Source organism: Protomyctophum parallelum (genome assembly GCF_964188405.1).
Source record: "Protomyctophum parallelum genome assembly, chromosome: 6".
In the NCBI taxonomy this organism is placed as follows: Eukaryota; Metazoa; Chordata; class Actinopteri; order Myctophiformes; family Myctophidae; genus Protomyctophum; species Protomyctophum parallelum.
In genome coordinates, this window is record NC_139701.1 from 48,907,255 (window position 1) to 48,921,242 (window position 13,988).

Here is a 13,988-nt window from a genome sequence, read left to right on the forward strand (position 1 = left end):
TGGTGTCAGCATCATGTTATGCTTTAGCTATATTGAAAAATAGCAGATCTACAAGCTCATAGCGCGCCACCGAGTGGCGCGCTACGAGCTTGTAGGTCTGCTATTTTTGAAAAATTGAAGAACGACTGACATTTTTTAGAATCTGATCTCAGGTCAGAATGTGGTTAATCAGACCAGTGTGTGTCCAGTGGAAACCTCATATGAATCTGATCTCAGGTCAGAATGGCTCAACACCCACACCACCAGAGACAGTATTTTCCAGTTCCAAACAGGACGGTGGGTTTCGGCGTGTCGAACGTGGAGTGGATATACAGTATAACGCCACAAGACTGGCTCACTTGATAAACCTGTTAACCCATTCTGACCTGAGATCAGATTCATACGAGGTTTCTACACTGGACACACACTGGTATGATGAACCCATTCTGACCTGAGATCAGATTAAAGAAATGTCATGTGGAGCCTGGGAGTACATTGATGCCGATGGGTCTATTATTAGAGATTACCTGTGCGCGCGTGCGAGTGCGCACGCACACACACACAAACAAACACACACACACACACACACACACACACACACACACACACACACACACACACACACACACACACACACACACACACACACACACACACACACACACACACACACACACACACACACACACACACACACACACAGTTGATTTATTTTCTGTGAAAATATTTTGAGCCGTATGGGTTAAAAATTCATGCAAAAATGTAATATAAGAAATATATAGGGCCAGCCTATAGGGAAGACAATAAAGCAGACAGACAGACAGACAGTTCGCGTGCGTGGGTGTATGCGTACATGCGTGCCGTGTGTGTGTGTGCTGTGTGTGTGTGTGCTGTGTGTGTGTGTGTGTGTGTGTGTGTGTGTGTGTGTGCTGTGTGTGTGTGTGTGTGTGTGTGTATATTGGATGCAGGATACATTGGATAAGACCCGTGGATTACAGTAATCCTATCTGGCAGCTACTTGGCTGGGCCGTGTGAGTGTAATATATATAACACAGCAGCACACTGACCGACACACACACACACACACACACACACACAGACACACACACAGACCCACAGCCTTGACCATGGAGTTGACCGGCCGCTGTGTCGCCCTGTTGGCCCTCATGCTGCTGATCCAAGGTGAGTCCACCTGACCAGAGAAAGAGGGAGAGAGACAGAGAGAGAGGGAGACGGAGACAGAGACAGAGACAGAGACAGAGACAGAGACAGAGACAGAGACAGAGACAGAGACAGAGACAGAGACAGAGACAGAGACAGAGACAGAGAGAGAGAGAGAGAGAGAGAGAGAGAGAGAGAGAGAGAGACAGAGAGACAGAGAGAGAGAGAGAGAGAGAGAGAGAGAGAGAGAGAGAGAGAGAGAGAGACAGAGAGACAGAGAGACAGAGAGAGAGAGAGAGAGAGAGAGAGAGAGAGAGAGAGAGAGAGACAGAGAGACAGAGAGAGAGAGAGAGAGAGAGAGAGAGAGAGAGAGAGAGAGAATTTACAATTTAGGCATTTAGCAGACGCTCTTGATCCAGAGCGACTTACATTTAAGCAAAAAATAAAGCATGGCATACATCACATATATAAAAGTAGTAGTAACTAAGAACGTTTAACGTGTCAATCATCTAATGTGATCCTGGGCTCTACACACCCTCTACCAACCTAGTCCCCATATATGGGGGACAAGGGCAGACCAACCTAGTCCCCATATATGGGGGACAAGGGGAGAGCAACGGACTTGAACTCATGCTTCCTTCATGCCTGAGTGTCCAAGTTGCTCCTTTACACCTGACAGGGGGGAGTTTCCCTGGTTGGACGTAGCGCGTGGAAGGAACACGTTATTCCAACCAGTTCCTTTCCCCTCCATCAGGCGCCCCGGCTGGCCAGGGGGAGGCAGTTTAGTGACCAGGATTACTGCATGTTTTTTGTGAGGGTACCTACCCTATAGGGGACACGGGAAGAACATGCAAACTCCACACAGAAAGGCCCTTTCGCCAACCCTGCCTTCGGGTATGAAAGGGGTTTCTGCTTCAGTAAAGTGAATTTCAGCAACAGCCACATTTCGTCTGTGGCTGCAGTGGCAAAACAAATGATGAATATAGGCCTATACTACGAGTCTGATTATCAACATTTATTTGAATTAGTTATTTTATTGAAGGTTAGGAATTATTCTTCAATACACTCGATCCTAGTCTACACATTTCTGTGCAGTGTTTCTATAATGATAGGTGTTATTAGGTATAGGGGAATGTAGGGATATCTTTGTTTTAAAAGGTTTTTCATTTTTGGGCCTGTTATGCTTTATTTTAGACCAGAGAGACAAAGGCAGAGAAAGAGGAGAGAGATAGAGACATGCTATAAAAGGTTGGATTCGAACCCGGGTCCTTCTTGCACTCACAAGGTCCTTCTTGCACTCACAAGGCGCATAATGGTCTGAGTCCCCATCAGCAACCCTTACAATGCTGTTTTAACAGCCCTGTGTGTAAACTAGGGCCGGGACTAATTTGCGATTAATTTCGATTAATTAACTACAGAAAAATTAATGCATTAAAACAATTAACGCATTTTAATCGCACTATTTTTTTCACCGCGGAACGTTGTCACTGGACAGTTTTCAGACGGACCTGCTCACCAAGTGTCCGTGTCCTCTTCAGACAATAACACCACCAGAAACCGCAGACAGTTCACCAGACTGGGGGAAGCCGCTGCATCACTTTGCTTGTCCCCGTGGATTGGAAATAGGATTTAAAAGGCTATCCGATGGTAGCGTGGATTACAGCACAGTTGTGTGCAATTATTCAATAAAGAATTATTACCCCTATTACTACAAAAACAATGTTTTATTGCATAAACGTATGTATTCACTATTCATTGATTCACTAGTATACCAAAATCCATTTGAAAAAATTGCTTTCTCACTGTTCTCGGGTCAAATAATGATATGCGATTAAAATGCGATTAATCTAGATTAATTAATCGCAAAGCCTCTGATTAATTAGATTATTTTTTTAATCGAGTCCCAGCTCTAGTGTAAACACAGAACACCACTCCAATATCCATTGATATAACACCACATAATCCATATTGGACTGAACTGGCTGGATGCAACGAAACCAAACTTAACACCATCACACAAGACCGTCTCCGAAACCACTGGCCTACATTCATTCCCACACCCAATGAACTCTCTGTCACGACCGACACGCCTACAGTAGCACTGACAACGATGACCGCCTGTATTGTCTCCTCTTCACTGTAAATAATGCCATCTGGATGGTGATAATACAGTAGAACTTCGAGATGGGAACCATGTCACTGTATAGCAGTCCTGCCGGCTTAAACCTGCACTTGAACCCCAGCATCCATATTCTGAGGGACAACATAGAGGGAAATAGCAGATCTAAAAGCTCACAAAGAGTTGCGTTGTAGCAATTCTTTTTTTAGCCTCGCGTGGCCAGCCTTCATCAGATGAAGTGCACACATGTTCCCCGTGTGTTTCTATAACCGTCAGGCATGTGAAAACAAATCGATGTGAATTCACGTGGCTCTCTCCCTAATAACGTGTCTTTTGGGTGTGATCTTCATGTCTGTGTGCTCCAGTGCTGACTGGCGTACGTTCACAGGAGGTAAGACAAGTGACCTTTATGTTATAAACCACTTAGAGATGTGCTGACTCACAGTCACACAGACGCTTACCCTTTAGAACCAGAGCAATATTAGCATCCCCTATTCAGTATTTAAGTCCGACGTCATTTTGTAGTGCTACACGTTACGTCCGGGTCCAAGTGGCACCAGCTCCCGTCCGCATCCCATTGTAAATAGGATATCTAAACGCGTGAATCTTTTTAAATTGACGTTATTGTTCAGAAAGGAAGCCATTGAGGGTTAAAATGGGTCTTAATGCTTCCAACTCGAGTAGAATTATTAAGGTTTTGTACAAGTGTCCATGACAACAAAAATATATGATGTGGAGACAATAAAGACTATTATTATCATTATTATTGAAGGTGGCAACAGTCCATTTGCTCGGTCAAATATTTCAGGGGATATTTACAATGTGTGCAGGCTTGAGTATGTTGAATCTAGTTTGCATTAATGAGGATTTAGTTGACACAATCAAATAAAATGGCGATAGTATTCCATGTGGGGCAGACGGCCTGTCACAGCCAGATTTGGGAGAGCAGCGCAGCTTTGTTGTTGCAAGGAAAGCGGTAAAATGAGACTTTCGTGGTCGTTTTCGTCTCAGATTTAGTCCGACGGAGCGTCACAGTATAACTCTATGGGGACACAAAAGCGACACAAAAGTAGGACCCGGAAGTATCTCAGGAGGGGGCGCTCACGTCACGGCTAAAATACTGAATAGCAACTTTTTGCCAGGCAGGAAGAGGCGAGGCTTGTAGATCTGCGAAAAAAAGAGTAGAAGTACAGTGACCCCCCCCCCCCACCCCGCAATATCATAGTTGAAATAAAGCATATTTAAAAGAATAAAGCATACATTGGTAGACTTGAATAGGATTTTCTTTATTAGAAAATGTGATTCCTGACGATTTTGTTCGTATCAGTGTATAGCTTAAAAGCTTTGGAAAAGTGCTAATCTACACGTTTGTAAGTGGAAACAGGTTACATGTGTTTCCAGAAAGCACCCCTTCACCTTTTGTCAATCTATCTTCATATAATTGGTCCTAACTGAAGACACATTATTAGATCACAACAATTTCTACTCAGAGGAGGGTTGTGGACAGTTCAGAAACCTGTCTACTCACTCTGTGTCTCAGAGGAGGGCTGTGGACAGTTCAGAAACCTGTCTACTCACTCTGTGTCTCAGAGGAGGGCTGTGGACAGTTCAGAAACCTGTCTACTCACTCTGTGTCTCAGAGGACAGTTCAGATACCTGTCCACTCACTCTGTGTCTCAGAGGAGGGCTGTGGACAGTTCAGAAACCTGTCTACTCACTCTGTGTCTCAGAGGACAGTTCAGAAACCTGTCTACTCACTCTGTGTCTCAGAGGAGGGCCGTGGACAGTTCAGAAACCTGTCTACTCACTCTGTGTCTCAGAGGACAGTTCAGAAACCTGTCTACTCACTCTGTGTCTCAGAGGAGGGCTGTGGACAGTTCAGAAACCTGTCTACTCACTCTGTGTCTCAGAGGACAGTTCAGAAACCTGTCTACTCACTCTGTGTCTCAGAGGAGGGCTGTGGACAGTTCAGAAACCTGTCTACTCACTCTGTGTCTCAGAGGACAGTTCAGAAACCTGTCTACTCACTCTGTGTCTCAGAGGACAGTTCAGAAACCTGTCTACTCACTCTGTGTCTCAGAGGAGGGCTGTGGACAGTTCAGTTCAGACATCATCATATAGGCAGGTTTGGTCATTTCAAACACAACACAACAGACATAGCCCCATAGACACAACAGACACAGCCCCATAGACAGACATAGCCCCATAGACACAACAGAAATAGCCCCATAGACACAACAGACATAGCCCCATAGACAGACATAGCCCCATAGACACAACAGACATAGCCCCATAGACACAACAGACACAGCCCCATAGACAGACATAGCCCCATAGACACAACAGACATAGCCCCATAGACACAACAGACATAGCCCTATAGACACAACAGACATAGCCCCATAGACACAACAGACATAGCCCTATAGACACAACAGACATAGCCCCATAGACACAACAGACATAGCCCCATAGACACAACAGACATAGCCCTATATAGACACAACAGACATAGCCCCATAGACACAACAGACATAGCCCTATATAGACACAACAGACATAGCCCCATAGACACAACAGACATAGCCCTATAGACACAACAGACATAGCCCCATAGACACAACAGACATAGCCCCATAGACACAACAGACATAGCCCTATAGACACAACAGACATAGCCCCATAGACACAACAGACATAGCCCCATAGACACAACAGACATAGCCCCATAGACACAACAGACATAGCCCCATAGACACAACAGACATAGCCCCATAGACACAACAGACATATCCCCATAGACACAACAGACATAGCCCTATAGACACAACAGACATAGCCCTATAGACACAACAGACATAGCCCCATAGACACAACAGACATAGCCCTATAGACACAACAGACATAGCCCCATAGACACAACAGACATAGCCCTATAGACACAACAGACATAGCCCCATAGACACAACAGACATAGCCCTATAGACACAACATACATAGCCCCATAGACACAACAGACATAGCCCTATAGACACAACAGACATAGCCCTATAGACACAACAGACATAGCCCCATAGACACAACAGACATAGCCCTATAGACACAACAGACATAGCCCTATAGACACAACAGACATAGCCCCATAGACACAACAGACATAGCCCCATAGACACAACAGACATAGCCCCATAGACACAACAGACATAGCCCCATAGACACAACAGACATAGCCCCATAGACACAACAGACATAGCCCTATAGACACAACAGACATAGCCCTATAGACACAACAGACATAGCCCCATAGACACAACAGACATAGCCCTATAGACACAACAGACATAGCCCCATAGACACAACAGACATAGCCCCATAGACACAACAGACATAGCCCCATAGACACAACAGACATAGCCCCGTAGACACAACAGACATAGCCCCGTAGACACAACAGACATAGCCCCATAGACACAACAGACATAGCCCCATAGACACAACAGACATAGCCCCATAGACACAACAGACATAGCCCCATAGACACAACAGACATAGCCCTATAGACACAACAGACATAGCCCCATAGACACAACAGACATAGCCCCATAGACACAACAGACATAGCCCCATAGACACAACAGACATAGCCCCGTAGACACAACAGACATAGCCCCATAGACACAACAGACATAGCCCCATAGACAACATACATAGCCCTATAGACACAACAGACATAGCCCCATAGACACAACAGACATAGCCCCATAGACACAACAGACACAGCCCCATAGACACAACATACATAGCCCCATAGACACAACAGACATAGCCCCATAGACACAACAGACATAGCCCCATAGACACAACAGACATAGCCCCATAGACACAACAGACATAGCCCTATAGACACAACAGACATAGCCCCATAGACACAACAGACATAGCCCTATAGACACAACAGACATAGCCCTATAGACACAACAGACACAGCCCCATAGACACAACAGACATAGCCCCATAGACACAACAGACATAGCCCTATAGACACAACAGACATAGCCCCATAGACACAACAGACATAGCCCCATAGACACAACAGACATAGCCCCATAGACACAACAGACATAGCCCTATAGACACAACAGACATAGCCCCATAGACACAACAGACATAGCCCCATAGACACAACAGACATAGCCCTACAGGCACAACAGACATAGCCCTATAGACACAACATACATAGCCCCATAGACACAACAGACATAGCCCCATAGACACAACAGACATAGCCCCATAGACACAACAGACATAGCCCCATAGACACAACAGACATAGCCCTACAGGCACAACAGACATAGCCCCATAGACACAACAGACATAGCCCTATAGACACAACAGACATAGCCCCATAGACACAACAGACATAGCCCCATAGACACAACAGACATAGCCCTACAGGCACAACAGACATAGCCCTATAGACACAACAGACATAGCCCCATAGACACAACAGACATAGCCCCATAGACACAACAGACATAGCCCTACAGGCACAACAGACATAGCCCCATAGACACAACAGACATAGCCCCATAGACACAACAGACATAGCCCTACAGGCACAACAGACATAGCCCCATAGACACAACAGACATAGCCCCATAGACACAACAGACATAGCCACATAGAGTAGACACAATGCTATGCTGCCCCAAGATGGCCGCCACGTAGCTCACCATTGGCCAGCAGCGCGGGTGAGCCAGCTAGCCTTTCGTATATAATACCGTTCTTCTTCTACGCGTCTCACCCGGTGTCACATGACAGGAGGACGAGGAGGTGAGCCTGGAGGAGGAGGGGCTACAAGTCCAGGAGGTGGAGCCGGAGGTGGTGGTCAACCCATGGACTTCTGCTAAAAGCTGCTCCTGTGACTGTGACGGACAGCTGTCCTCTCCACGGGACAAGAAACCCTTCCAGGAATGCATGCCAGGTAGGATCAGTGGCGTGCACAGATAGACACTAGGGGGTGCTAGTTGCCCTTTTGGCAATTTTGCTCTTAAAAAAAAAACAAAAAAAACAAAAAGGTTTCTTTTTTTTCTTAATTTGTAGTGTGTGGACCATGCGGTGACATTGATCAAATCTTGATAAAAAAAAACGCTTCTACTGTATTATTTAGGCCCCCACAATCTAAAGCTATGTTTCTATGTCGGTGGTTCTTCGATTAAAGAAAAATAGCAGACCTACAAGCTCGTAGCGCGCCACCGAGTGGCGCGCTATGAGCTTGTAGATCTGCTATTTTTCAATAGCTAAAGCACCAAAATGGGTTCCCGCCCCAAAATGCACAAGCTGCCCTTTTTTTCACTTGAGCACCTGCCCCTCTAAATGTCTGTGCACGCCACTGGGTAGGATGGATACTGAGGCTCCGCCTCCTATTGACCATATGTGACCAGTGACCAGGTCACTTCACCCTTTTTGCAAAAGAATATATGTTAATGATGTTTAGTAGCTTTAAAACACGTTCCTGGGGTCTTTATGTGTGTAATATGTGGTTTTAGAAATTTTAGATTGTAGCACAGTGTCTCTGATGTCATGGACACTGGTCTCACTTCCTTCCTGGACTACAATTCCCATAATTCTTTGGTGCACTGCTTTTCCTTGTGGATAGGGGGAGAGCTGTCTTACTGAGACAACATGTAGTCCAGGAAGGAAGTGAGCCCAGTGTCCATGACATCAGAGACACCGGGCTCACTGCTACAATCTAAAATATCTAAAACCACATATTACACACATAAAGCCCCCCAGGAAAGTGTTCTAAAGCTTCTAAACGTCATTAACATATATTGTTTTGCAAAAAGGGTGAAGTGTCCCTTTAAGTATAGGACTTTAGGCACTACGTCATGTGTTGCAGAGTGTCCGTACCACCGGCCGCTGGGCTTAACACGCTAACGTCATGTGTTGCAGAGTGTCCGTACCACAATAACACGCTAACGTCATGTGTTACAGAGTGTCCGTACCACAATAACACGCTAACGTCATGTGTTGCAGAGTGTCCGTACCACAATAACACGCTAACGTCATGTGTTGCAGAGTGTCCGTACCACAATAACACGCTAACGTCATGTGTTGCAGAGTGTCCGTACCACAATAACACGCTAACGTCATGTGTTGCAGAGTGTCCGTACCACAATAACACGCTAACGTCATGTGTTGCAGAGTGTCCGTACCACAATAACACGCTAACGTCATGTGTTGCAGAGTGTCCGTACCACAATAACACGCTAACGTCATGTGTTGCAGAGTGTCCGTACCACCGGCCGCTGGGCTTCGAGTCCGGCGCCGTCACGCCGGACCAGATCAGCAGCTCCAACGAGGACCAGTACACGGGCTGGTACAGCTCCTGGATCCCCAACAAGGCCCGGCTCAACAACCAGGGCTACGGGTCAGTCTCTGTTCCGTTCACAGCACACACACGCACGCGCACACACGCACACGCACACGCACACGCACACGCACACGCACACGCACACACACATCTAACTCCCACTCACTCACACACATCTAACTCCCACTCACTCCCAACCCACATCAGAGCTGCCCCCACCTTCGAAATGTTCAAAAGCACACTCAAAACCCACCTTTTCAAACTGGCTTTCCCTACATAACCCCCACCCCCCCCCCCCCCCCCCCCCACACACACACACACACACACACACACACACACACACACACACACACACACACACACACACACACACACACACACACACACACACACACACACACACACACACACACACACACACACACACACACACACACACACACACACACACACACCCTTCTTGTTTGCCCCTCTTTTGATTTTTATTCCTAGTTTTTAACCTTTTAGACCTTTTAATTACTTTTCTAATAAATATGTCTGTATTTCTTTCTGTAAAGCGACTTTGGGTACCTAGAAAAGCGCTATATGAATCGTATATATTATTAAAGTGTTATTCATAGGGGCGGCGGCGCCGGCGGTGGCTCAGGGGTAGGAGTGCCTGGATGCCAGTTCGAACCCTGTGGGCTTCCCCAGAGTTAGTGTGGAAGTGTCCTTGACCAAGACTCTGAACCCCTGATTGCACCTGATGTGCAGGTTTGGTGCCTTGCATGGTTTCCGCTGCCATCGGTGTGTGAATGTGTGTGTGAATGGGTGAATGTAATGCACAATCTATGTAAAGCGCCTTGGATAAAGGCGCTATATGAATGCACCATTTAACATTTATAGTCTAATATTTTCGGTGGTGAGGTGACCGTATCTCTGTTTTTACTCACCACCGCTCCACGTTATTACAGCTCCGGTGGTCACCTGGTCACCTCACCACCTGAAAATCCAGACTATGAACAGGCCTTGCTTAATCAGACCAGTGTGTGTCCAGTGACAACCTCGTAATGAATCTGATCTCAGGTCAGAATGGGTTATAATCAGACCAGTGTGCGTCCATGAGTGGAAACCTCGTAATGAATCTGATCTCAGGTCAGAATGGGTTATATTATAACCTCTCCTCCTCCTCCTGCCTTTACATAGGTGCGCGTGGCTCTCCAAGATCAACGACCAGGGCCAGTGGCTCCAGATCGACCTGCAGGAGGAGCGCGTGGTGTCGGGCGTGATGACGCAGGGCCGCTGCGACATGGACGAGTGGATCACCAAGTACAGCGTCATGTACCGCACCGTGGAGACGCTCAACTGGACCTACTACAAGGACCAGAGCGGCAACAACAGGGTGAGGACCAAGGACCACCAGGTTGATATCGGGAAGGTCGCTGTAGTTCGTATCCCCGGAACGGCACATTAAAAAGGGATTGTGACATTAAAAAAAAGGTTTTGGAATTGTTCTTGTTTTTTTTAGGTTTTCTAATCTCAATTGCACCCAAAAAACATGAACTTTTAACATTCAGTAGATTTTCTGTGATCTGGGGTTTTCTGGCTCAAACAGGTGCTCTGATTTGCCGGCAGTAAGTGACATCACTTCCCATATAATGTCAATGGGATTTGCCAGCAGATGTCACTGTTTCACTGTGTTGCCTGTTTTCATTGTAGCTCAAAAGGCCCAAAGAACCCCAAAGAAAACTTCAGACCACAGGAAATCCACTGAATGTTCAAAGTTCAGGTTTTTTGGATGTAATTGAGGTCATAAAACCTAAAATAAAAAATAAAAATAAAAATAAATGAAAATGAATGTCATAAAACCTTTAACACTACGACGTTGGAGCAGCCGTTCTGACCGGATTTGAGATTTCAACGTTTATTTTCTTAGCCCATGGATGGAGTCCAGAGAAAGTTCCCCCCTTGCATGACTTTGTCTAAATGTTCGATTGAAATCATCTCTGTTTTTTTTTCCCCATTTGAATTGTATTATTAGTTTTATACATTTTAGGAGTGAAAACATGTGTTTAGAAACATATATGATTTAATTCGTTGGAAGTGGGATGCAGGCTTGAACAATGTCTTCTCCAGCTGGAGAGGGACGAGTGGGGGAGAGAGTGGCCAATCAAATCGCACCAAAAACACGGTCCCCCTGACCGTTCAGCCGACCGAGTAGTAGTGAGCGTTCGGGAGACATGCATGGAATACGTAAGGGATAATATCTGGCTAGGTCAGGGGTCAGCAACCCAAGATGTTGAAAGAGCCATTTTCGACCAAAAATAAATTCAAAATCTATCTGGAGCCGCAAAGAAAATTACGCATTATAATGCAGCTTGCCAAGCTTTATTATCTCCCGGGTTGCAACGAAACTAGCAGAATTTAGCATGCTTTCCCTGGAAATGTCTTTCAACGTTACTTTTTTTGTTGTTTGATAGCTTAGTCAATCTGCATTGGCTGTGAAGGCAAAAGCCTCTGTCCACGAACTGTTAAATCCTCTGTTTTTCGTCGGCTATCTTTATTTCTCTCCCTGTAGAAGCCATAGACTAGCAGGCAGCAGCCTCACACACCGACTGGTTTGTTTATAATAGACACCTGGCTGGCACGGCACTGAGTGTGTCGCATGCTATGACGCAAATTTTAGTTTAGTTAAGTTTTCCAATTTTGTAAAAATGTGTAGAATAAATATTAAGAATGCTTGTCACGTTTGGCCTCCTACAGAAACAATAAATGAAAAATAATTTATTGCTACTTTTAATGCTACAGGGAGCCACTAGGGGTGTGCTCTAGAGCCACATGCGGCTCTAGAGCCGCCTGTTGCAGACCCCTGGGCTAGGTGGTCATTGTCCTATCCTATCTCTAGGGGGTCATTGTCGTATCCTATCTCTAGGGGGTCATTGTCGTATCTTATCTCTAGGGGGTCATTGCCACCTTCAGGGACAATGACCTCGCCTCGGTGGTTAAACTCCCTGAAGGTGAATTATCTCACGACAACGACCACATAGCCAGATATTATCCCGCTTATTACATGGCTACCTATAACATAAATTAATACGTTGACCCAAAACCCTGTGCTCCTCTCCTAGGTGTTTTACGGTAACACGCTAACCCTGTGCTCCTCTCCTAGTTGTTTTACGGTAACACGTTAACCCTGTGCTCCTCTCCTAGGTGTTTTACGGTAACACGTTAACCCTGTGCTCCTCCTCTCCTAGGTGTTTTACGGTAACACGCTCACCCTGTGCTCCTCCTCTCCTAGGTGTTTTACGGTAACACGGACCGCGCCTCCACCGTGCAGAACCTGCTGCGTCCGCCCATCGTGGCGCGCTACATCCGCCTGCTGCCGCTGGGCTGGCACACGCGCATCGCCGTGCGCATGGAGCTGCTGCTCTGCATGAACAAATGCGACAGCAACAACAAAACCCCGCGACGCAACGCGACGCAACGGCGTTACTAGATGGAGAAACACAACCCATTCCTTGCTCTGTGAGCTTGTAGATTGGATATTTTTTGCGTGTGTACCGTCCATCACATGAATGGAGCATGAATAAGGCTTAATAATAAAGGACGACTTCACCTATCCCTATAACCACTTTTCAACCTATCTTCATATAATTGGTCCTCACTATAATGTTCATGATAAAATAGCACCATTCTTTTCTACTCAGTCTGTCTCATAGCAGGGCTGTGGGCAGTTCAGAAACCAGTCTGTGTCTCATAGGAGGGCTGTGGGCAGTTCAGAAACCAGTCTGTGTCTCATAGGAGGGCTGTGGGCAGTTCAGAAACCAGTCTGTGTCTCATAGGAGGGCTGTGGGCAGTTCAGAAACCAGTCTGTGTCTCACAGGAGGGCTGTGGGCAGTTCAGAAACCAGTCTGTGTCTCATAGGAGGGCTGTGGGCAGTTCAGAAACCAGTCTGTGTCTCATAGGAGGGCTGTGGGCAGTTCAGAAACCAGTCTGTGTCTCATAGGAGGGCTGTGGGCAGTTCAGAAACCAGTCTGTGTCTCATAGGAGGGCTGTGGGCAGTTCAGAAACCCGTCCACCACCAGTGACGGCATCGTTAGGCAGATTTTATTTTTCTAAACAACAAATATTTAGATTTTTATTATCGCCAGAACGATGGCTTACATTATAGAATTGTAACAGGAATAGAAAGCTTGGATTCCCCATCGATGATGTCACTGGAAGACACAGCCCTCCTATGAGACACAGACCGCGTAGAAAGAAAATGGTGCTATTGTATCATGAACATTATAGTGAGGACTAATAATGAAGATATGTTGAAAAGTGGTGAAGTTGCCCTTTAAAGGAGCAGTAGTCAACATTCACCACTAGGTG

At 46.1% G+C, this 13,988-nt stretch overlaps 1 protein-coding gene and 1 long non-coding RNA gene across 2 annotated transcripts; both read left to right on the forward strand.

Annotated features, from left to right (window-relative positions):
- The first annotated feature begins 1,063 nt into the window (after positions 1 to 1,063).
- Positions 1,064 to 8,131, forward strand: LOC310860204. Its single transcript, XR_014569354.1, has 3 exons — positions 1,064 to 1,161; positions 3,625 to 3,650; positions 8,081 to 8,131. It is a non-coding gene; the product is annotated as an uncharacterized lncRNA (long non-coding RNA).
- Positions 8,132 to 8,135: 4 nt separating this feature from the next.
- Positions 8,136 to 13,668, forward strand: LOC310860203 (retinoschisin-like). Its single transcript, XM_083767005.1, has 4 exons — positions 8,136 to 8,243; positions 9,551 to 9,692; positions 10,821 to 11,016; positions 12,913 to 13,668. Exons 1-4 carry the CDS (start codon positions 8,237 to 8,239, stop codon positions 13,108 to 13,110), a joined length of 543 nt encoding a protein of 180 aa, XP_083623131.1. The 5' UTR covers positions 8,136 to 8,236; the 3' UTR covers positions 13,111 to 13,668.
- Positions 13,669 to 13,988: the final 320 nt, after the last annotated feature.

What these genes read in the sequence shown, in the direction of transcription:
- LOC310860203 (XM_083767005.1), top strand. An exon ending in CTCAACAACCAGGGCTACGG is followed by an intron (nt 9,693 to 10,820) that starts GTCAGTCTCTGT and finishes GCCTTTACATAG; the next exon opens with GTGCGCGTGGCTCTCCAAGA. An exon ending in ACCAGAGCGGCAACAACAGG is followed by an intron (nt 11,017 to 12,912) that starts GTGAGGACCAAG and finishes CTCCTCTCCTAG; the next exon opens with GTGTTTTACGGTAACACGGA.